Source organism: Echinococcus granulosus (assembly GCF_000524195.1).
Source record: "Echinococcus granulosus chromosome Unknown EG_S00014, whole genome shotgun sequence".
In the NCBI taxonomy this organism is placed as follows: domain Eukaryota; kingdom Metazoa; phylum Platyhelminthes; class Cestoda; order Cyclophyllidea; family Taeniidae; genus Echinococcus; species Echinococcus granulosus.
Genome location: NW_020170394.1, coordinates 357,470 through 381,652, shown reverse-complemented (window position 1 = coordinate 381,652; position 24,183 = coordinate 357,470). Strand labels below are relative to the sequence as shown.

Here is a 24,183-nt window from a genome sequence, read left to right as displayed (position 1 = left end):
GTTAGTAATCACTATAACTGCGGGAAAAACAGCCTAGTATGAAAATCGAAATAGAGTAAGATGTTTATCATCAATGATTTAAGGTCAGCGTTGATAAATCAGCATAAAGCACATGTATGCCGTATCTGGAGAGGAATAGAATCACTAAAAAATTTGACCTACATATGTAGTGGGTTGGCTGTTTAACTTTCAGTTTTGGTAGGGGACGAGTTTGTGTCTTGACTGTTCCACCTTCGCTGGGTGGGTTTGTCCCTGGGCCATGCCAGTAGCCCCAACCCCTGCTGTATTTTAAATGTGCGTATCTTCTGTCCAAGTGTTATGTCCTCTTTCATTCCCAGAGAAGCCTCGGTTTGCTGCGCAAGAGCTGATGGATGAAAGTATTCGAGATACCTAACGAATTCAATCAAACTTCTCAACTGCAAACTGTTCACCAATTTTAGAGCTAGTTTTTAAAAGTTTACGACTAAATTACATTGATTCGATATTTCAACCGATTGATTTACTAGGTGGGTTCGTCACTTTCCGTAGGTAGTGTTCTACTGGGGCATGCCAAACTGGCCACGCCTATTAGCTGACCATCCATTCTGTACTGTAGCGTCCCGAGACTTCCCTGAAGACGAAAGGAGACACAATACTCGGGCAGAATATATATTCAGCACAGAGAAGGTGTCTGGGCTACTGGCATGGCCCGAAGGCCAGCCCACCCAGCGAGCTACAAGAAGGCTAATTTCAAAGTGCAAAAGTAGCGCCTCGCCAACACCGAGGGATAAACCATCATCGTATGACAGTACGCTTATAACAAGTCTTCCTCCACACTGGAAGGCGAAGGGTACTGGAATGCCGTAAGAGGTCTGGTAGTCGAGGCGAATTAGATGCAGATAATGCGTTTAATTATAGTTGTAAATGCGGCAGCTAACTCATCATGGAGACCGAATTACTCTTTAAGTAACGGTGGGCTCTAACATGCAAATACTTCCATAATCTAAATAATTTATTTCGTTTACATAGACAAATCCTTTGTATGTAATTATGCACACCAGCAGATCTCTCCGACATGTATTGCAGCGCTCCGTATCTTCCCCTAATCATAAACGCCAAAGTGCCGGAGAATGCAAAGGAAAGCTGAATGACGCTTGCTATGGCCTCAAAACTAAGTCAGAGCAGAGCCACAACCTGCAAAGAATAAAGCACTCCCATAGCTGAAGAAAAACTACCAAAGCATGATAAATTAAAAAAAACCAGGAGCTATACGAAGCTATACAAAGCTGTTGTAACACCTAATAATGGCAAATAAATACTACTTTTACCCAGTAAATTTGCAATCTATCATTTTGTTGGTTCGATATCGCTCATTTGGGAGAAAATATAAGCATATATAATCGTACCTAATTGTTAGCAGAATGGCCCAATTTCAGCCATAAATTGGCCCTAGACAAATATTTGCCGAATTACTTATAGTTGATTTTTGGGGCGAACAAGGCTATATATTTATACTATTTAAAATCTAAAATCGTTTTGACTTACAGATGACCCTGAAAAATGCCACGTGATTCAAGGTGATTGCAAGTGAATTTGTCGCGGTTTAGCTTCGTTTGGTTTGCAATGTCCTGCGGACTTTGTTTGGCTCACTCGTCGCTTTGATACCATGAGTTTTAATGTCCTCAACTACACAACATTACTGTGCTTATTTTGTGGGTAGTCGGGTGACTTTAGATGTTTTCTTCTGTTCACATATAGGTTCTTGTAAATTTTACGCGTCAATGACCCCAAGTACCAGCCTACTTATTTCACTTTTACGCCCCGTTAGGATTCTTAGCTGCTTCGCATTTCTCTGATGCTCTTAGACATTGCTCATTTGTAAGATGAGCAAAGGGCCGTCTTAACCCACTTTTTCACAAAATAAACTATAAGAACTGTGGTCTAGTTTATTCGCCAACTTTAGTTCGATTGACCATGTAATCGCCAAAAGTGTTTTTGAGGTTGTGCTTTTAACTACTGTGCATTATTATCCTCTTGAATAGAAAGTCCATTTTGAAAGATCCATTGCGGTCCTATTCTCCTGATGAATGATTTGAAATTTTAAGCCGCCGTTTGTCTACTAGATGCATTTGGTGCATAAATTTTGAAATCTCGAGATAAAAGTTTTAATTGGGTTTATGCTTTTTTACCTCTTCGTCATTCTTTGATACTGGACAGCTGAGCTTAGTGACCTATTTTGCTTTCATGTTTCTTATTTTTGTTTTCTCTTCAGAAGCAAACAAAAACGTTTCTCTTCTGCGGATATTTTTTGAACACAACTTTTGGCGTGTCATTTATCAGTTAAAGGCTTATTTACGCCGATGTCGGTACAGGATACCAATAATCTTTCAGAGGAACAGATTGACTGTGCCTTCGATTATTTCCGTAAGTTTCCGTTGCATCTTGAACCATAGCTATTTCGTCCGTTACTTTAAGGCCCTACACTGTAAGCTTGTCAAATTAGTAGTCTTGTTCACGTCTACATATTGTTGTCTCCACCTTTACCAAAAAACGCTACTAGGGTAAGCTCCTCAGTTTGAATTTCGCTGGTATTTTAATTTTAACTATGTTGTCTGTTACTTTTATCCTATACATCTATGCTAGATGAGGTATTATCCACCGCTTTGACTTTATCATGTGATTATCCACTTTGTACTTCATATACTTACAAATCTACTCGTTACCCAATGTATAAGGCGCTAACATTGAGTTGTGACGCAAACAGTTCTGGTTTTATGAAAGGAACCTGACTGAACTTATATGCTACCACTAGTTCTTTTCCACTCTCTCTTTCAAATACTTCTGTCGTAGCCTCTTTTCATTTTCACTTCTGTTGTTTTTCTCCTCATCGCACGCAATTCCCATCTGTGCTGTCTTTCATGGGCGACGACGATTTTCCTGGCTCGATTTCTTTAGTCCTATTTTCTTATAAAAAGAGCATCGAGCTTTTGGCTATTTTTGGTTGCTTTGGTTACGCATTCCGTATTTAACTTAACTTTCTTACCACTGTGGAACTTGAATGGAATGGAATATTTTTTTAGATAAAATCCCATATGGTTATTCATAAATGCACTTCTCTACCCGTCCTCCCACTTCATTAGTATTGTGCTTTCTTCTGACACCAGTTTTGGCTTTTTTATTTTTTTTTCGTCTTTGGCAACCATCGAATTTTAAGTTTGTCCATGTGAAGCTCACAGAAACATGAATGTAAGTGGGAGCAAGAAATCGACGCAATGTAAACGTGCGGTAAACCATCATTTTGGCAACCGCTTTTGATATTGTCACGTTGTCCGTCCGGGAAGTCAACTTATTATTATCGTGATGTTTAGCTTTTTCAGCCTTTTATGGTACAAAAGCTACGGATAGAATCGCTCCATACACGAGTAATCACTTGAACCTGAGCCACCAATGTGTATCAGTTTCAAGTTTTTGTAAACCATGAGTATCTGAGTGCCACTTGAAAGTAGAAGTAGATACTAGTTTTTCATTGATCGTATGTATATTCCGTGCCAAAATTACTTGTATTTTTTCAAAAAAAGCGATAAGCGGAAGTGCAGTCGATTCGTTCTTGTGGAAAATTTAATGTTTCTTGATGCTTGAATTAGTCATTTTAAAATGCAGGATATGCTTCAAGAATGCGCATAGGAAACTAGTAATAAGAATTCGGGGCAATTTAGACAGCATTCGCATCGATTAGAGGGAGTGAGATCCCTTGTTTTGTAACACCTACATTCCTTTCAGGTTTGCACATTTAACAGCCACAGAGAAGTAGATGCTAGGCTTGTGGGTGCGAAGCAAAACAGATCCGTCACGTCATTCCTCTGCCCATGGCAGCAGCAGCTTGTAAGCCCATTTTGGCGTGGTTTTGCGTGCATATTTGCTTGATCGTTTTCGCGCATCTCGGCCAGATGGTTAAGGGTCAGATCAGGTGCGCTCTTATGCCTCTCGCTCGACCTTGTACCATTGGCTGCGTCGTTTTACCGATCTGCAACAACCGAGAGGTCCATAACCAAGCGCAAATCTTTTATTGAAATTGATACACATGATCTACAGCGTATGTTCCAAGTGCAAAAGAATATAATAATATTTAGACTTGACTTTCTTCAGCTACTTATGGAACAATCCGTGATTACTTTTTTGGAATCTTACTTCAAAAATACCATTGCGGTAGATTTTTTAGGGCTTACGACGCTAAGTGGAGTGTGAGAACGAAAGTGTCGGTTATTGCGTGACAGTTTAGAGGTTGAGTTAATGACTTCTTACGTGAATATTTTCTGACAATTCTTATTGTTTTTCCATTTTCAACAGAGTGAGTTAGTGAGCACTTTCTGCGTCTCGTTAAGAATACGACTTAAACTAAAAACAGTTATTTTCGATTAATTACTACTCGCGTTAATGGCGTGGACAACCTTAGTCTTGGTTAATTTCCATGCGATCTTCCAGACCTCGGGGTTGTAGTGGTGCGGTACAATAAGTGAAGCAAATATTTTTGTATAGTTTCGACTCCTTCCCTAATAAACAAATCAACAATTAGTCTCAGAAAGATTGGATGACGCTTGCGTGCCACTCGTATAACTGGTCTGTGTTTTGTGCTTCTTTTCGCGTTGTATCTCTGCAGCTAAGGTGCTACTGGTGTTATCTATAGACGGCGCCTGCGCTGTTTGGTTGACAGTGGTCATTTTCGAGTGAAACCTCTTTCTTTGGTATTCAGCTCTCTTGGAGCGGTGGATTGTAACAAAACTTGCATGAATCCGGTGCCTTGCAAATATTTGTTGGCAGAGTACTCGCCTGACATTTGTTATGCTAGCCCCTTAGGTGCGTCAGCCCACGTTCCATTTGCTATCATTTTATGCAAGCCTTTTCCTTCGCCATAAAAGTGCAAGTAATAGCAGTTATGTTTGGCTGAACCGCCGAGCACGGCTTGTATATTTTCGGAAAAATCTGTCTTCGACCAATTATTTTGATTCCATGCGCTATTCGAATTATGTGAGCATTTGCAAGAACTTTTGTGTTTACCTGATCAGATTATTCACTTTCTCCGGCTTAAACAGAAGGTACGATTGTATAGAACAGAATTTAAGTATTTTGATTTGGTGTGATTTACAAGATCCCTTTAGCCAATTTTAAAACTCATATATGTACACGTCGTGAATTTACTCCTCTCGATCTATCTCATTTCTACTGGAGGACGCTGTTGGAGCGGTGACTAAAATACTTTCACCTGACTTCCAAACCAACCGGTTCAAAGTAAAGTGCCCTCCGTGCCAAAGTAAGTAGTTGATAAAATAACTCGAAGAAGTAGGTGAAAAGCTAGGTATGGTTGGTCAAAACGGGAAACTTGGGTAAATTACCTGTCGTGGGCTCAAGGAAATCGATGCATAGTGATAGACCAATTCTTCATTCGTATGCTCATCTTGCAAGTACAATCAGATTTGTCCATTATTCCATGATTTTGGACAAATACCATAATAGACGTTATCTAAATGCATCTCAAGTGACCGAAAGTCCTTTTTTTCCTCAATCCCTGAAACTACATGTACCGTTTTCCAGAATAACGTTACCATCCCTGTAAACGCCAAATTTAACCTCGGCGGAATTAGGTTGCAAATACTAATGCGTGCCACCAACTCGCATAATTAGCTAAGGGAGAAAATTGCGCAAAGCGCATAGATAACGGCGCTGAGACACTGCCAATGATGGTCAGACCCGTAAGTAGTGTTTAAGTAGCTTGAAAAGAGACTAACCTACCTTCCATTTCGTATCTGTTCGCATTTACTGTATTTTCATTGACACCCACTCTTGTTGGTGCAGAATGGTTGACTCATCAATTTGTTATTCCTTGTGTCTTCTTGAAGCGATTTATGCTATGATGAAGCGATCCTCTGTGCGATCAGTTCACTGTTTTACGCGATCCCAAATACTTTTTTAAATTTCAATGAAACGGACTGGTTGTTAAAAGATCATATTCGCCTTGTTCCCAATGGCATTGCTTTATTCCGTGATTCTGATTGGATAATGTTTCGGTTACTCAAACAACAACCAGTAGCATATATTTCTCTTAAAATATAGCTCGCTTGTTTGTACGCCCTTGATCCTGCGGGAGCTTATTTGTATTAACCCGTAAATACAATTCACCTGAAGTCGTTTTAATGATACAAATCAATTGGCAGTTTTTGATTGTATTCGATTCAAAAAATTCGGGGAATTATATGTCTAGACCAAGTTATTACATCTATTCAATCACATGGAAAGAGTCCACAATCATGATAAACGATACCTGGAAGAATGTTTACAAATTACGCTTATCAATCACATCACGAATATTCTGCTTGCTGTCGAATTTTCATATCTTGTGATGTTGTAAGAGGTTAACTCTACTATTCTGTTCGGTCTTGCGCAATGAACACGGAAGGGCGTGTCTTTGTCTCTTCTTGGAGCGCTAAAGCGAAGATGGCCACTTTTTGGTGTCTGATGTTCCCCCGTTTATGACACTCGTAACTATCATGCATATGTGCCGGGGAGAAACTTGGGTCGCAAGAACTTGGGCACATGCAGTGCGAACTCTAATGCATCCAATCACGCCCCATTTGGTGCCTCGATTCGTCGTGTCCTGTACTCCTTTCTGCAGAGCAATGAATCCTCGAGGCATGGTTTCGGAATTCACGGGAATGCGACACTGTCTCATGTGTATGCGCCTTGCAGGACATATGGACTCACTCTACTGTCTCCTGACGTTTGTGTGTTCGCTGTTACGCAATTTCTTAGCACTAAATTTTCATTGGCTTCGCTCTTGTCGCGTGCAGCCATCCACCTATCGCTCTGCGATCTTTACAGTCGTTTTTCACGCCCAAATAGCATTGGCTATTATAAAATTCTTCTCTGTGTGAGAGGGCTCTTTTCCATTGGAACGTATCGAAAACTGCGATTCATTTCAGGATTCATGAATCTTGAGCCCTTCAGTGTCATTGGATGATATCAGTCGTCGTGACATTACAAAATCTGCTGGTAACATGAATATATGTTGTTAATTGCTCCGAAATTATTTCGTTACAAGGTTTATTCCCTAAATTATTTCCATAGTTTTGTCCTAAAATCGTGCAGGATGTTGATTAAGTACTAAGCATCTGTTTTTGCTAGGAAGCAATTTTCATGGTGCTTACCTAAATTTATCTAAACGTCCAATTACTTTTTGACATTTCCCGTTTTCGGATAGACATAATCGCTAAACAAAAACTTCGGAATTTATTTCCAGTCATGTTACACTTTAAGGGTTTTACTTGAACCTAAGCGCACCTCATAGGTTTTATGCGTTAATTTTCTGCATTTATTCTTGACTTTGTACACAAAAGTGTATTATAACAATTTCCCTTATTTTGAATTGATTGAAGGATCTGGATTTAACGAGAACTTATTTATAGTGTTGGGTACTTTTTGCCAAATTACCTTCTGCGAGTCTATTCACCCCTTCAAGTCGAACAGGCTAGTAGGTACTACGCTTCCTTCTTATTTTTTGTATCTAAAATTTATTCCAGATGTTAGATATAGTAGCTGTTAGTACCTGTTTTATCCTCGCTAAGATATTTCTTATTCATTTCTTCCAAAAATCGTCTCATTTCTTTAGTCAGGAATGTTGCATTCCAGAATAGTAGGGTCGCAATATAATACATTTCTGTGCGATCGTTTTGTAGTTATAAAACAACGAATCGACGAAATATCCAGTATTGCCCGTCTGAACTGGACCATTGAAGGTTTGCTTTAAATTTGATCTCGCTGAGGGTCAATTTGCAAACTAGTCAAAACATAAACCGACGTGTAGCTTTCATTTTTGTGAAATTTTATGTTATATATGGGAGTTCCTGGGCCTTTAAGACAATGCACTTAATTCTGCGTTACTGCACATTCCTGTGCATGGGTTCCGATGAGGTTGTGCATATTATGCGAATGATGCGCTACCTTTGGTACTCATATATCCACACCCAAAATAGAATACATTATTAGTTTAAGCTATTTTCGTATTTCTTCCATTGAACTCCGGAGTTCGAAGAAGGTCCTTCCTGCTTGTAGCTATCACTCTCGTGCAATTTTGGGGTGGTGCTTTCCATTCTTGCTGATCATCAACTCACGCGGTCACGCATGCCTCGGGAAGTTCTAGCGTTTTTAAGGGGTAAAATTTGTGCAATTACACAGGTAATGTTGACGCAATTAATCAGCGTAGCTCATTCTAGGTTTGAACCATTTACTAACAGTATTCAAGAAGAGTTCACGCACGTCTGGAGGAACTTCACCAACATATATTGAGTCTTTCATGTTGAATTTCAACCCTCAAACTCATGTGGTGTTATCACTTGATTGATTTGCAGCGTCTGATAACACACCTCTTGACCTTAATGCTATGCTGGCTATTGCTATTTTTAACAATCTTCCCTACTTCTTTTTAATCACTTAATTGCTGGTCCTTCACGTGAACTCCCCGCTAAACACCTTGATGCGGTATGTAAGGCAACGTCTCATTCAGTTGACGTTGAGCATTAAATCCGTAGTAGCTGTTCATCACCGTGTTTCACCTTTTACATTTTTGTTGACATCAGAATGCTCGAGTGTATTTGCACTTTAATGTTATCAAAATTGAACACCCGAATTTTCCCATCCTTAACGAATTTCGTATATCTTTGAGAAAAAAAATTATTACAAAGTTATCAGTTTCTGATTTACCTAAGCCCACTTATATGACTTGCTTCTTCACGGAGCTTACATGGAATTCACACTATTCGCGCCACCTTCCCGATTTAATGTTTTGTGTGTTTCTGCTTCCCATCATTATTAACAGGCTAAAGTCACTGTCGCGCTTTTGCCATGACTTGTGGCACTGAACTTTGCTCTTTAATGGTACCATATTACGCACACTGACCTCTGACTTGTTATCGTATGCTGAAACAGTTTTAGCTAGAAATTGTTATTACTGCTGATACTAGTGTCCACTCAGTCATCGTCAGTAGAAAACCTGTCGGCGAGTCCAAATCACTTTTCCAATGATACATTGACAAACGTGGCGAAGACCGTGCATTCTGCATCTAGCGACTCCCCGCTGGTGGATTTCATTGTGCGTAGTTCATCCCAATTTCATCCGCATTTTCTACCTAATTTTGAGTTTAAATCTACTTCTACTCTAAAAAGGCAAAATGTCTGTTTAATTGATATTCTTAAATACATTATATGCTAATTTTTTCTACACGTGTGAATGCTGCAGTTTTGTTGCTATGACGTTCACTTTGAGCACGTAATAACAAACGTGCTTTTTGGCTATTTAAACTTCGGTAAATGAATTACAATAGTTGTTTACCTTCAGTCATTTCGGTAAATGGCGTTCGGTATCAATTCACATCCAACTGCGGTCCGTGAATGGCTACGATAGTCTTGCAATTTTATTGTGCACTTCTTTTCCTTTTTAGTTCTCTACGATCGAAAGTTGCAGCAAATGGAGGGAAGTCTCGACGATCCCCAGGCTCTGCGCCGCCTCCTAACTGACGTAAGTCGACAACCCATCTTTAGGTCACCTATTCCATAACCCGAGATCGCACTCCTCTACCCCTTTTAACATCCCTCATCATCCACTTATATGCTATTCACTATTTGAAGGTGCAAGGTAATAATTTTCGTTACTTGAATTAGGTCTTTTCCCAAGTCACTCTCAATCAAGGTTAAATAAATTTCAGGTTTTATAAATTTGACCCACCTAATTCCAGTTGATACTCTGTTTTTTTTCATTAAACTAATTTTGTCTATTTTTGATTCCTGGCCCATTTTGGTAGACACTATCTGAATTTCTATCGTCTTATTATTCATTTTGCCATCATTGGGGTCCCTGTGCTTGGGGGGGGGGGGGAATGTAACATTCTTTGCGTTTTGAGTGTGACGCTTTGCCAGCTGAAAATTACTTAGGTACAGGGTGGTCAGAAGTGTGCTATTGCTTTATTCGTGCTTAATTAGGTGCAAACTAAGGCAACTCAGCGTAAAGGGCTCATCTTCTTCTCCTAGTCTCTTTTTCATCCTTGCTTGGTGCACTTTTTGACTGATTTATTTCGATACCCCACTACACTTCCTATTATGTTTTACAATGAACTTTTATGTTATTGGATATGCTTTTCAAAACGGGGGAACAAAGCGATGTACTTCTGATGTAATAAAATTGGAGATTTTTCCTGCAATGTTCCATTTTGAGCTACGTTTGGGGTCATTTAGACTCATCTAACCCTGCCATTAATTAATTAAATTTTCATGCATGCCAACCGCTAACGCCATATATGTGATTCGCGTGCTTGAATGATGGCCTTTAGCACAATCTTACTAGACTTCACGGTTTCAACTGAGAAATCTTAACCACTGTGTAAAAGTCATAAGTGCCAAAGTGCCATTAAGCTCCACTGGATTGTCAGCCTTTGTAATCCCATAACACTGTTTTAAAAGAGCGCTACATTCCTTTTAACCCCTACTTTTTGTCTCTCCAAGAATATTAATAGCAGCAAAATATATTTGCAATTACGGTAAGTCACTGCTCACCCTAAAACTGCGAGGATTAATCCCAAATTACGCATGACCAAGCACTTTACGGTGCTTGAAGTCCATGGTAAATTCTTTTAAACTGCAGTAAACTATCGCACATTTCTATTATTTTCGGCGAGTATTAGACAAAAGTGCCACTTCTCAAGCGATATTCCGTATCATACTTGATGGTGCCGCCCAGGTAATTAAATATGGGGCAATGAATGTAAGCATTCGGATTCCGCCCCGTTAAGTAGCATTAGTTTTATGTCACACGTGACCCCAGTGGTTAGAGTCTGAATTAGCAAAAGGCGACTTTTTCAGCTCTACTATTTCCGCTCTTTCATTCAGTATAGCGTCGAGAATTTGTGCCTTGCAGTTACGTCAACTTAATCATTTCTTCCAGGTAATTTTAACTCAAAAATCTAAAAAAATGCACATTGTTAACGATCCCGGATGCGCATAAATTGCCATAATGACTTCTCTTTTGACAATGCCTTCTTGCTAGAGGGCGTGATGCATCTTACCCTAATTCCCACCTGTCGTTTCCCCCCTCTCAAAACCACCAACAGCCTCGACGCTATTTCGCTGTACAGGCCCTAACCAAATTCATGCATTAGCAATAAGTGATCGAACTGACGTCGTTTATTTGCTGCCATCACGAAACGAATCGGGCTTAATGTCTGCTAATATTTGGTTAACTGGAGTGCATTTATCAAAACCGACATTTTCATGTACCACTCACCAATAACCACTTCGGACACATTTCCACGTCAGACACAGTTGATACTCAGTCTTGCATTGGTCAAGCATCAATGGCAAGTTAAGAAATAGCCTGTTAAGAATTTTGGTACTTGATTGACACGTTCATAGCGTCGGAAACATAAGTAAGCTATTTCTCATTTCTGCATCCCGCTCTTAACGAAAAGGCAGTGTACACAGGTCCCGTTATATCATTTGGGAACGCGTTATCTGAAAATATACTTTACTTCAACCTTCAATTGATGGAACTCACTCTTAATTTGTGGATAAATGATTGATCAAGCATCTGTGGCTGGTCGAAAATTTCTCATCCGAATCTCCGGTTCTCTTGTCAATCTAACGGATGGCCGCCTACGCAAACGCATCAGCCTCGTATTTTCACAACCTCCGCCTCCCATTTATTACAACCATAGTTTGCAATTCTGTGTCATGTTTTTCTTACTGGTTGGGTGGGTTATAAATTTAGATGTGCGTTTGTTTCACTGGCTTGACGTAAATCTACTTAAAATCGCACAAATAATAAGTTAAACATCGGTGAATCGTAACTACGTTTGAATGTTGGACATCCTTATCGAGAAGCTCGCTATGAACGATCGAGTAACTTGGCGCCAAATTTTACACAAATTCCCAGTGTGTTACCAACGTACCTTTTATCTCTCAATAAACTGATAGCATGCCCATCATTTGTACTTGCTTTTAGAAACAAAATGACCTTGAATTGGCAGCTCAAATCGGAAAGTCATTGCTTGATAGGAATCGAGACCTCGGCCGTCAACTTCGTGAATCGGAGCAGCAGATGTCTGCTGCCATGGAAACAGTAGGTTTTTAGTCTCTGCTTGTGCCTAGCTGAGTTCGTAAACTCTCATGTGACGAACATCCCTCCTTCCAATTCCCCACAATCTAATAGTAAATCCCCTCAAATGTTGGTTGAGGCATGGATAAGCTTAGATTCGAAACCCACTATTTCGAAATAGATAATGAAATCCCTCTATAAAAACCACAAATTTTGAATTTTGATGTGTGCGCATGTGACTCAATGCTCACCGACCAAATCATTATTTTTGTAAATTTTTTTATTCGTAGATTGCAGCTTACGAAATTTAGTGACTCATTTGAACTGAATTTTGCTATTAATCAAAACTCATAAATGGGTTTTACGAGCATCTCACTAGTGCGCGCTGTGATTTTGCGTAACACGTCTGGTAATTTCCTTAGAATCGAAATTTAGGTTGATGTCCCACATGTGTAAAATCCTATTTTTGCCTAGCAATACCGTTTCAAATTGTGATTTCCGATGTGCCCCAGTAGGTTGCTTTTTACCAAGTAAATATCTCTTACTGTTATTCATTTGTCTGGTACCTCAAAATCGAATCAATATTGCTACATGAAACAGTCTATTGTCGGCTGCACTTTGTTCTCTAGCCATTGTTTTTATTTACTTCAACAAGTAGGAGATAGGCGTGGCGCTCTTTCTTTAGATAAACCAGCTGCAGCACAGCCTAGGCATGAAGGAGGAGCTGCTGCAGATGTGGAACGACCAGAGCGCCAACGAGGCGGATCTGCCTTCTGCTGACGGGCCCTTTGGCGACCCCGAGGTGTCACGGTCGCGTTGTCGAAGCGAGACCTCTGGGTACGCCTCTCCTTTACGAATTCACGTTGCACTATGGAGTTTGCTCTTAATCAAGGTCCTTTGTATCTGGCTAAACTTATTTGATATTGTTCACCAACATGAGTGCCGTTTTCTCATTGATCACCAGCTTAAATGTGAAGTATTGTTTAGACATCAAAATACGTCTGCTTTTATGTACTGAATCGCTTCATACATAAATCAGTGGATACTGTATGGTCTGCTATGTTATGTTCTGTATTATGTTTTCTACTTTGTCAAAATTGTTGACACAACAAAGAGGTGGGTTTGATATCCATTTGCGCTCGATTCCCTCGTCTCAGCCATCAATAAATCCGTAGTACACTATGAACGCCGCCAATTTGATTCCTTCATCATCGCTTGAGCTTTTTGATACATGCTGCTACAAAGCGATGAAGTGTTATCGTGCGACATTGTCATGACCCATGAACAAAGCATCACTGCATTTGCTCTGCTTTCCACTAAATCGAACATACGTTTGGTGGGGATTTTAATCTCATTGACCAATTCGCCACAGATATCCGGGTATATGCCCTTACTGCCAACATCCCCTCTACCGGTCGCCGTGTTTGTCAACGTCCATGCGGTATGTTTGCTCTTCTCGGGACCGACGACTTCTGTATGTGGTTAGGCTTACAAATCGGCTTTTGCGGGGCCCCTATTCTACACTCGGTGCTTTTGTAGCTGCTTTTAATCGCAGTGCCTGCTCTCATTTATTTACTTTCGGCCCTATAGATCACTTGTCAATAAATTACTGAAAAAAAGCGCGCAAGACAGTTTGAATTCTGGAAAATTTTGTGATTTTTGTGGTTTTCTTGTTTAAAAACAATGTGTCTCTATATTCACTCATTGTTATGCACCTGGATTGCGATCATGCTTTGTTTTGACCTGGTGTAAAGTCATGTAATGTTATATTGTAACCCCTTCCTTTTTGACCATCCACTTTGGTTGCCATGAGATACGTTCTTTATCCGATCTCAAATACCTCACATGTTAAGCCTCTATGCTAAGCGTGAATTGCATCACCTTATTTCTACTTTTCTTCTGCCCATGTCTTTAAGTTCTCCTTTCTAATGTCTTACGTGAACCACTTATCTTTCAAAATTAAAATTGACACCTTCTTTAATCACGTTTGCAGGCTTTTCACATCGGCCTACCGGTTGCGTTTCCCACCAAATCTCTACTTATAACCTCTATGCAGTTGCTAAAACACGGACCACATTTTTGTTCACAAAATTAACATTAAGTGATTGAGCACAGTTATCCAAAGCATACTTTGTCAGCTACCAGCTTGCATCTCACTTGAAGTAGCGTTCACCTCCACCCCATCCCGTTTGCAACTTCCCGTTGTCAGTCGGCTATTCACTGCAGCGTTGCTATGACGTTGTTGCCTTCGTTATTACGTCTGTTGGAGGCGTATTTGTTTTTGCGTCTGTATGTTTGTGCGTGTTCGTACTTCTATTTGTCATTCCCGTTAGGGTAACTGTAACGCCCGAATCGTTACTGGTAATTCTACTTTTACCCCACTTCTTAGTATTACGTGAATAGACATACTTATGTGTAGTTTTATCGAACATTGGATGGCAAAAAATTGAGGAACACCCTTCTCAAGTTCGTCCGCCACATATGATATGAAGTAACGTATTTGGCATTGCTCAGATGACGCCTTCATAAGATTTCTGCACGTCATTTTGAATCAAATCTGATTGAGTTACTATGTTTCTACAACATTTGTTTAGTTAAATTGAGGGTGATTTTTTTTTGAGTTTTGTGTTTGGGTTCATCCTCCGTGTGTGCGCCGCAGTTCAACTAAAGTACGCTAACATGCCTCATTTATTTTTTAACAGCATATGCAGGAAGGCGTTGCATACACGCCACCCCGGGTGCTTGAATGCTTTGTTCCAGCGTGCTCTCCATCGTTTATGCTTTTCAGGAGGTTGTGTGTGGCTGGTACCAGTTTTCCATATTGGCTCACGCTTAAAAGTAATGGTTACTGCATGTGCATTAACAGGTAAAATGTGGTTGTAGAATCGTAGATACAATTGTAAAGGGGCTGGATTTTAGAGCCGTTCACCACCACAGTGACGTGCTAACGTCTATTTACCCGTGTTATGTCCGCAAGAATATACTTAATTTTCTCCCCAGCTGGACTGATGTGTATGTTTGCCTTATTCCTATGGCCTCATTTAATGCGCAACTTTTACTGCCAATTTTAGTAAAAACGGCACTCAGGCGAGCCAAGATGATATTGAGTTAATCCATCGAAAATTGCAAGCCCTGGAAGAGGAAAACGCCTCTATACGAAGCACGGTATGTCTCAGTTTATTGTTTACCCGCCCCTTTTTACGGAATATTGATTAAGAGTGCAATAGAATGACTGCCATGTCGTCTGCAAAAGGCTTCTTCTGCAGCATTGTTTATGCCAAGTACATCACATGATCCTACTGTAAATTAATTGGCAAGTGATCACTCTAGCGCTTCCTGCACACTTAGCGGAAGCATCTTTCAATATGTGTATTGGTCCAGGGCTAGAGCATTGCTTTTTTGGTCTATTTCAGACCCATGCTTCTGTGCTGCGCAATTGTGTGTCCAAATGGGTGTGACAACTTAATAATGTTGTCAAGAGCTTAGCCATACCTTTATCCAACTCGGTTACTTACGCCTTCTTGTGAGGGCCAGCGGGAAGCGGCTTAGGTGGCTTTATCCTTTGTTGATATTAGGGTAAACGCTAAGTGGGAACGCGTTGAAAATCCAAATTTGTCTTCCCAAATGCGAGATCAGTGTGTAATTCCGCATTATTGCCCTGATTCGGCACATTTGTACATTTCGGAACGTGAAATGATGCCTTTAGTTTACATTACTTTATGTATCAGCACCCGCTAACAACAGTATCAGGTCTTTATCAAAAAAGCAAATGCTCCATAGACCTCGAATAATGACTTATTTATGTTTTTATTTTTTTCATTTTAAAGCAGGTGAAATTATACGTTGCACTGTACGAAAATGGTTTGTTAAATATACCTTTGCATATATTTTTCCGTCGTTTAAAGTGCTGAAGGTGGCAGCATGGATAGTTAAGCAATCTAGGGTTTTGAGAGAAGGATAGAATAAGTTCATTCATTTAGTCTGTGGCAGAATGGCGACTTCACTGCAGTCTTTCTTAGCATCACTCCAATGGGAGCAGTTTCTTTTGCGCACTTTACGCTTTTTGTTTATGTCCCACACTTCCTAACCTGAGTTATCGTTCGGCTAATTGCGTTAACTTCAAGGGTTTGGGATACGTGCCTAAGATTTTAGTGGGGTTTTGTACTTCCACTATATGGAGCTACTCAATTAAAGCTGGTCTGCAATCCAGAACAGGATGCTTTCGTTTTTAAGTGGGCTGCACAGTAATTTCCGTGAATGTGTTCTGATTTGGTGGCTGTGCCACAAGAAGTGAAAGACCTACAGCCCCGCTTTTCTCAAAGTTTAAGTGGCCTATATGTTTTGGTGTAATTCCTAGCAGAAGGATGAGCAGCAGACAGTAACGCTGAAGGAGTGCCTGCGCAAATTGGGTGACGCAATGGTCTATATGAAGAACCTCTCTGACGAGCAATTCCGCCGCTCTGATGCCCTCATCCAGCAACAGAATCAGGTCAACGCTCTCGCCGCTCGCAGCCGAGAGTTGGAAAACAGCCTCAACCAGGTAGGACTCACTTCCCATGTCAATCTACTTTTCTGTTTGTGAAACCTAATCCTGTTTAGGAACGTATCGCTAATTGTTTTGGGTGTAGTCAGCTTTAGACCACGTGTATTGGTTATACACTACTGCTGCTGTATATTCCTCTGACCAGTCATTTGTTTGGGTAGGTCAGTTTCGCCTTGGATCAACGTAGCAGAAACGCGTAAAACAGTGTGAGAAAGTTATGGTCTAGTCTGCTCAAATCATGACCTCTGTCGAGGATTTACTTTTAGTAATTGTGCACTTTGGAAGGCATTTTTAATGCCTATCGCTTGATTTGATATTTCACATCTAATATATCTGCGCTACATAAAACCTTTAGTAATGTGACGTACTTCCGCAGCGAGCAGTCAACTGCCAAAGCTGTGTCAAGATTTGAGTTTATAAACAACTTTATTATCAAGTATACAAAGTTCAGAAGGCTAGATGTTGCAACCACGAAAACACAACATGGAGGCCATAACGTGACAGAATGCTTACTTACGTAGTATTTGGTACAACTAATCGTTGAAGGTTGGCCTGACAAACGAGATGCTCGCATCAAAGGTGGAGGAGTTGAACACAGTGAATCAGAACCTGGTGCGTGAGTTGCGCGACATGAAGGACAAGTACGACGAGAGCCTGACCCTGTACACTCAGGCGCAGGCCACGGTGCGCAAGTTGCGCGATCGGTCGCGGCGAGCCAGCCTGCGGCCCACGCGCCTCCTCTACAGTTCAATCGAGGGTAGACAAGGCACTGATCCCTTCTCCTCGCCTCTCACCGATAAGCCCCTCTCCATAGCCGATGAACTCGCCCTCTCTCTCCGCGAAAAGTACTTCTGTCCCTTTTGACTCTGTTCTACTTTTGATCCGTCAGTAGTTATAGTATGCTTTCCTTCGCAGATCCCCGCAGTCTGGTGTAGCTCTCTGTCCAATTGATCGCCGTTCTTGCCAGGCTGTAGATAACACCATGGAGATGCATCCCAATCAAGCAGCCTCCAGGATGCGGACGGGAACTGAGTGTACCGACTGGGACGATCCCACCATCGATAGTAGTGGTTTCGCCAGCTGTTCAGGCACGATTTGTGACTCGTGATAAGCAGATTTTACTTTTTTCTAAGTTTACCAATTACACAAGTTAATTGAAGAGGACGTTTTGTTTACTATTACTCTTGCACCAAAGTGTAATGGGTCGGATCTGAGTCACCATCTCATCTTAATTACATAGAAATTTTACTGTCGAAGTGGTTGCAATATTGTTGCTATAGCTGTTTCGATGGGATTCTGAAACCATGCTTAATGGTTGCCATCATGGCTATAGCTAGGTGATTTTGCACAGGGTTCACTTTCCAAAATTTGTCGGTTTTACTTAAATATGATTTTTAACAAAAGTACGACTATTTGCTTCAAGCTTTGCAAGTAATTCGTTTGGTGAAAGCCCTTGAAATATGAATCGAATGTCGAATGGTAGCGAGTCATGCTAATACCTTTTATTTTTCTTTGGTGGTGGCGCTGGCAGACCCGATAGACTCCGCGCACCGAGCATCGGGGGGACGTACTGAGGAATCCTCACCAGCAGTGGTTGCGGCGCTGCTGGACAGCCGACGTCTGGTCCTCCGGCATGGCCTCGACTGGGATGTGGATGAATTGGAGCAGGAACCAGAGGTGGAGGAAGACGAGGACGAATCCTCTGAGGTTATTCGCGCTTTTACCCAGCACCACACCTCTCTCCAGCTCACCCCCATCGACCAGTAAGGCTACTTTTCCTTCTCATTTTGTCACTAATCCTGTCTTCCACTTCCCTCCACCCATCAAATTGTAAAGTCTCAATACCACCACATACTCTCCTCTTTTAATTATCATTGAAGATGTTCTACCCTACCTCTTCGTAATGACTATTTTGGTTCTATTACTGATACCTTTTTTCCTCATTAAGAGCAATTCAACGTCCGAAGCTGCCGGATGTGCGGAGGCCGTCCCCCTTTTCTCCATCTTCGCGTGAGCCTTCTGTGAATCGCCGCAGTTGGGTGGTTGACCAGAATGCTGCCGCACTTCCGCCGCAGCACAGCTTCGATGATAGCACCCTCGGCTCAACTGGTCTGACATCCATCTTTGCTCAGGCCGTGTAGGCAGCTCATTTGACGTCGCTTTTCTACTGCAATCAACCTATACTAGCATTTTTAAGTACTAATAGCACTCCCCGAAGTCTAGGTCGTTAAAATTTGTTACGAAAAGCATGTTTTAGTAAAAGTTTATTGTATATAACTCAGAAATGGACCCATGCGCAATGGTTTTGTCACTGTGCTTACACAATTTTCACTAGCGCAGTCAGGACTAGCACAAAACTGCAGCAGTTGAGGGTGGGGGTAAAGGTGTTAGTGGACGGAAGAGTTTCAACTATGTGGCCTTTTAATGAATGTTTCCGAATTTTGTATGAGCTTGGTAAACTATAAAGGCTCTACCTTACAAAAATTCTGTTTAAAATCATTCTTTTGGACCTTTTTATTCTGATAGTTGTCATTTAGCCTTTGGACTTTGCAGATGAGTCAATTTGGATTATTCAAACTTCAGTGTTACATGTCAGATCGAAATATTCAACAGCTCCTCTGATTGAATACTTCTTAGAGCACATACCATGTTTTGATATATGGATGCGATGAGTTATAAAGGGGGGAAGGATGCGCTAGTACCTAACTAGCTTCTCTTTGTTCAAGACGTCCTCAGCGCCTGCAGTTGGTGAAGCAGTTGCAGGGCTCGGGCGTGCTACAGCGGTGGCAGCGCTTGGCGACGCCGAGCCTCACTGCTGCGTTGTATGAGGGACCTCTTAGTGGAGTGGCCAGTCGCGGCGGTGTCCCCTTCTCCGATTCCTTTACCCCCACCAATGTTACCTCCGTTTCTTCTTTCCTATCCCTTCGGTGGGCCTCTGGTGCTGATCTCAGTAAGTTCCATCTCTCTTCTCACAATCTAAGAATGTCGGGCCACTGCATCTATGACAGCTTATTCTAACAGCATTCCTGAGTTTAATGCTTCCACTTTTGAACCCATTTCGCGTTGAGACCGGTTTTATTTAAGAAATTAGATTTCCTTTTCACCGTCTATCGAGAAGCTACATGGAGTCTGCTTGTTTACTTCGCATTGGTAGAATTAATTTACATTGTTCAAAAAAACCCACTAGAGTGGTGCTGTGCTGTCGGCAGATGGAGCCATGTATGGTCTTTGATATACTTTAGTCCTTAGTCCTATGGTTTACCTTTTTTTAGGTCAGATGCACCCCTCATCAAGTCCGAATCGCGACATTAAATTTGTCCCAATGTAAGTGCCTTCTCTGCCCTACTATGCTTTTTGAGTTTGTTGTACAGTGCCCCGGCAGTGTCCACGCTTCTGTGTACGCTGATTTGAATAGCTATAGTTATGAGCTTTCTTCATGCTTAACTGCGATTTCGTATCATTAAATTGTCAGCTCATTTGTTCCTCCACCCATTCTCATTAATTCTTCTCCAAATTCACCTGTTCACGCCGTGAGCATAAAAAGATACACAAGTATTCAATTTCTAAGTCAAAATTTCAATTGAATCCCATCTTTGGCACGATGTAACCTTATTTAGCTAAACATAATTGGAAACATTTGCATAAATTAGACTTACCACTTTTTTATTTAACTAGAGTTTATCCATCCAGGCTTCAGTGTGTGATTGCAGATAGACAGGCCCTCCTGAAATTAAAGGCTCTACACTTTGATCGCCAATCCTTATTTTTTCTCGCCTGTAACTGGTAACATCCTGAGGCAAAGGTCCATTCATAAATAGGTCAATGTGATGCATTTTCAGCAGAACCAAGAAATTAAAAGACGGCATTATAAGGCTAATGAGTCTATTCATACCTCCTCCCTTCTCTCACACCGCTTACTGCTTTTGGTCATTGCTGCATTTGTCAGGACTTCACTGCTTACATTGTATTGGCCTACGTGGTGGGCGAACTCGCGTGCGTTTGCGCTTGGGTGGGGATTAATGTGGAGTGTTGATGGGGTAGCATAGGGGAAAGAAGTCTCCACCCGCTGTTCGCTAAGTCAGCATCTTACTCCCGTCCCCTCCCCTCCTCACGTGTAGGTACGGCGACCACCAGCACCCTTTACCCCATCAACACCAACAGCATCTTCTGTGTGGTCAGAAGAGTGGGTTTTTCTCCGGTTGCATTTACTCCTTTTGAGACTGGGCCTCACTTCTGTGCCTAGACTCCACCAGTTTTTCCGCCAGTCAGGGGCGCCTCAGCCGCCTGTGACAATTCGATTGGTTGGCTTCAAATGATGAATGGCCTGTCCTCTTCCCCCCTCTCCCTTCTTTCATCCTTCTTCGCTCCTCTCAGGTCAGAACCCGTGTCGCCTTGGACCGAGAAGCGGTCACTCAGCGTTAAGCGTCTCAAGCAACAGTAGCATAAATTTCACCAGACACAAGGCCATATCTCGTGTAACCCTAACTACTCCCCCTTTGTCAGACTGCATGCAAAACGCTTCTTGATTGGGAGCCTCCTAACTTTCCTCCTCCCTCAGCCCGCTTACATGCACCCATTCTTAAACGTGACCGTCCTAATCGCGTGTGTAGATATGTACCTGTTCATGGACGAAGTCAAAGTCTTATTTTTTACTAACCAATATGCCTTTCACTTTTTTAGTTCATCCCACACCCCCTTTCGAAACAGCGATGCCCCAGCCTTCACTGCAAGCACGGATAGGCTCTTGAGTGAATTCCTGGCGGCCTCAAAGCGTGCGCGTCCCATAGCGATGCCGGCAGTACGCGCAGGGTCCACGGTGGCGGCTGCGGCGACGCGGTGCACGGATGCTGTGTCGCAGACCCGCAGTCGACGCACCTCATCGCCGGCGCATGAATTGACGAGCTTTCGCGCCGTCTCGCCCGTGTGCCGGGGTCTTCTTGATGCCTCCGAAATGACCTCCGAGCCTCTGGACCTCGACGTCGCCGCGATCAAGGTACCCGCTCCGCGCCCCGCCTCGCCTCAGACGTCCACGCCGCCACCTTCCGCCTCTCTCTTTCGTAGACCCAACATCTCCCGAGCCTCCCCCACCCTCCACAGTGTCCAGGAAGAGGTTTCTTCATCCCATCTTGGAGCTTAACTTCCATTCCCGCCTCCTCTTTTCGCTCACTTCTCTCACTGCTTTTGCCATACTTATACCTTTTTCCTTTTTACGTGCAAATAAGGGTCATATTGGTCCATCGTGTAAATGTACCTTACTTAAATATATTTTTGCCGAAGATACATGGGTTCTCCTACTTCCGCTGGAAAAGAGTGGAAATGTTTCTTTTCTGGGAGTTAATAATGTCTTCTTATTGAACTTCGGTCGGCCAGGTTAGTTTTCACAAAATTTACTCATTATCACAAACAAATAGAACTTGCCCTTTGAAATAATATCTTTGAGTTATGTATGGCTGGATTGGTTATTGGCCAATGTTATTTCTACTCTGTAGAAATTAATATCTGTTTAACTTCTACCTATAATTTAAAGTAAGAACTAAAGTATGGCCTTCTCATTGAGATCAGAATTGTCGTGAAGTGCTGCGGCCGAGTTAAACTGAAAAGGCGGTTAAAGCTATTGTACACTACAGGACCAGCTGTCTTGACATGGTACATAGGAGTGTATTTACTATCCTGCTTTATGACGAAAACATCCCCAGTTGTTCATACACCAAACCTAATTACTTAAGCTGTCTTTTTGCAACGACCTGTCAACAGTGGCAGCTGCCACAATTCGTGCCATCCTGCCGTTTACCCACTGCGCGCCTCATTGAAACAACGCACAATACATGGTTTACACTTCCTCCAAAGCTCAACGGTGTATCTGCGGTAGGTTTTTCAACAATGAACGCTCGCTTTGTGCACCGTCGAAATAGGACGCAATTCACACTTGAGTAGACTGACAGCATAAATACTAAACTTTGATGAATGAACTTTGGTTGATGTGATTGTAGCTGACACTCGTATTGCATTTCCGCAAGCCGGTTCAGTTGTTTGCCTCCTCATTGCGAAGTTTCATTACTTGCTTCATTTAAATGGTTTGAAACTTGCTCAACCTCAGATATTTCCTATACTGCTCCGTCTATATGCTTACCGGTGCTGAGACCCAAGTTCCAGTCAGGGAACAGAAGAACCCTACTCGTGTAGTAACGCGTCCGGTTGCTCCACGTGCCGCTGTGATTAAAAACTGTCAGGAATGATTAACAAAATCTTATTTTTCATCAGTGTGAGCTTCTACCTCCTAGCTTTATTTCTCGAAGCATGCATTTAACTCATTCGCATGAGTCCCAATTAGCTGTTTCGGTGATCTTTTCTTTATGGTATCAGCCAAGCCAAAATCAGTGGTTGGGGAATGCAACTATTCACCGTCGCAACCTGTACCATTTCAGGCGAATGTAGAAGCGCATTCGCCATTTTACGAAAGTTCATGAGAAATTGTACATGCTGAGCAATTGTACTTATCTTAGTGTAAATTTCAAGCGGCAGCCTTCGACACTCCATTCCCCACAAGCGAAACAGGGTGCTTGAGGTTCTCTGCCTACTATCAGTGGTCACATAGCGTGGTTTTGCCCCTCATATCAGCATAACAGTATGAAATCGCTGCTTTGATATTCACACTTAATGGCATTTTCGGGATCCTCCATACCTTACATAACCTTTCTGACTGTGCCGTTTGACATCAAATATGCATATAGTCTGTTGTAACGGAGTGGGAAATATCTCATTAAATGGTTTAGAGAAGTGTAACGATTTCAGAAAAGATGATGTATTTGAGTACCAATGACTGAATTATCACGTAGGATTACCGGAATTCCAGAAGAATTCAACTATTATTTGGAGGCATTAATTTGTAGCCAAGTCTCCAAGTTGAGTGACGCCATGATCATCATTTTTAATTTCCAGTAAAGAATACGCTTTGGATCACCGAATTCAATTCTTTTCGTTGGTCTATGTCAGCTTCCTGGTGCAATTGTCTCCTTACGTTTTTTTTGTTTCAGCCGGGTGTTATACCCAGACACCAGACTTCCTTTCATTTGATCTTTTCATACACTCTCGAAAATTAAGTGAGCTACCTTTCTGTCCGCCACTTAAGTATCTCGTCTTAGCGGCCAAGCCTGCAGTCAAAAACTCCGAAATTGCACTCGTATTTCCCGAGGTAAATTTACGCTTTATTGGAAATGCTGGTTGACACTCGCGGCTCCCCTAAAAACAATCCAAATTTGTGCACCATTTTGGAAGAAGAGAGCAAAGGAAGTGTTTTTGTCCAATAAATATTGTTGGCTTTGCCTGTGGTCTAAACTGGGAACTGTGAGTCACTAGCTTTGTCATCAATGGTGGGGTGGATTAATCTTCCCGGGTCAGAGGACGTGTGGAGATTTAGGGTTGGGTCTGTCAAATAAGCGTGTCTCTAGCATTGGCGCCGGTGAAATTTCGGTGCCATTCTACTAATTATGCGAACACGTGATTAATCGCGCTCCCGCCCCTCACACAG

The 24,183-nt window shown here is 41.8% G+C and overlaps 1 protein-coding gene across 1 annotated transcript; it reads left to right on the top strand. All coding sequences in view use genetic code 11, as the record gives it.

The window, feature by feature from the left end:
• Positions 1–1,539: 1,539 nt before the first annotated feature.
• EGR_02919 (Trafficking kinesin-binding protein) lies at positions 1,540–23,755 on the top strand (the record flags this gene model as incomplete). The annotated part of the gene is made up of 16 exons (XM_024492168.1): positions 1,540–1,556; positions 4,730–4,833; positions 7,707–7,766; positions 9,468–9,544; positions 12,020–12,136; positions 12,798–12,949; positions 15,184–15,277; positions 16,473–16,652; positions 17,202–17,500; positions 17,571–17,752; positions 18,187–18,418; positions 18,691–18,792; positions 19,382–19,605; positions 19,928–19,979; positions 21,336–21,765; positions 23,690–23,755. 16 exons carry the CDS (start codon positions 1,540–1,542, stop codon positions 23,753–23,755), a joined length of 2,388 nt encoding a protein of 795 aa, XP_024353363.1.
• Positions 23,756–24,183: the final 428 nt, after the last annotated feature.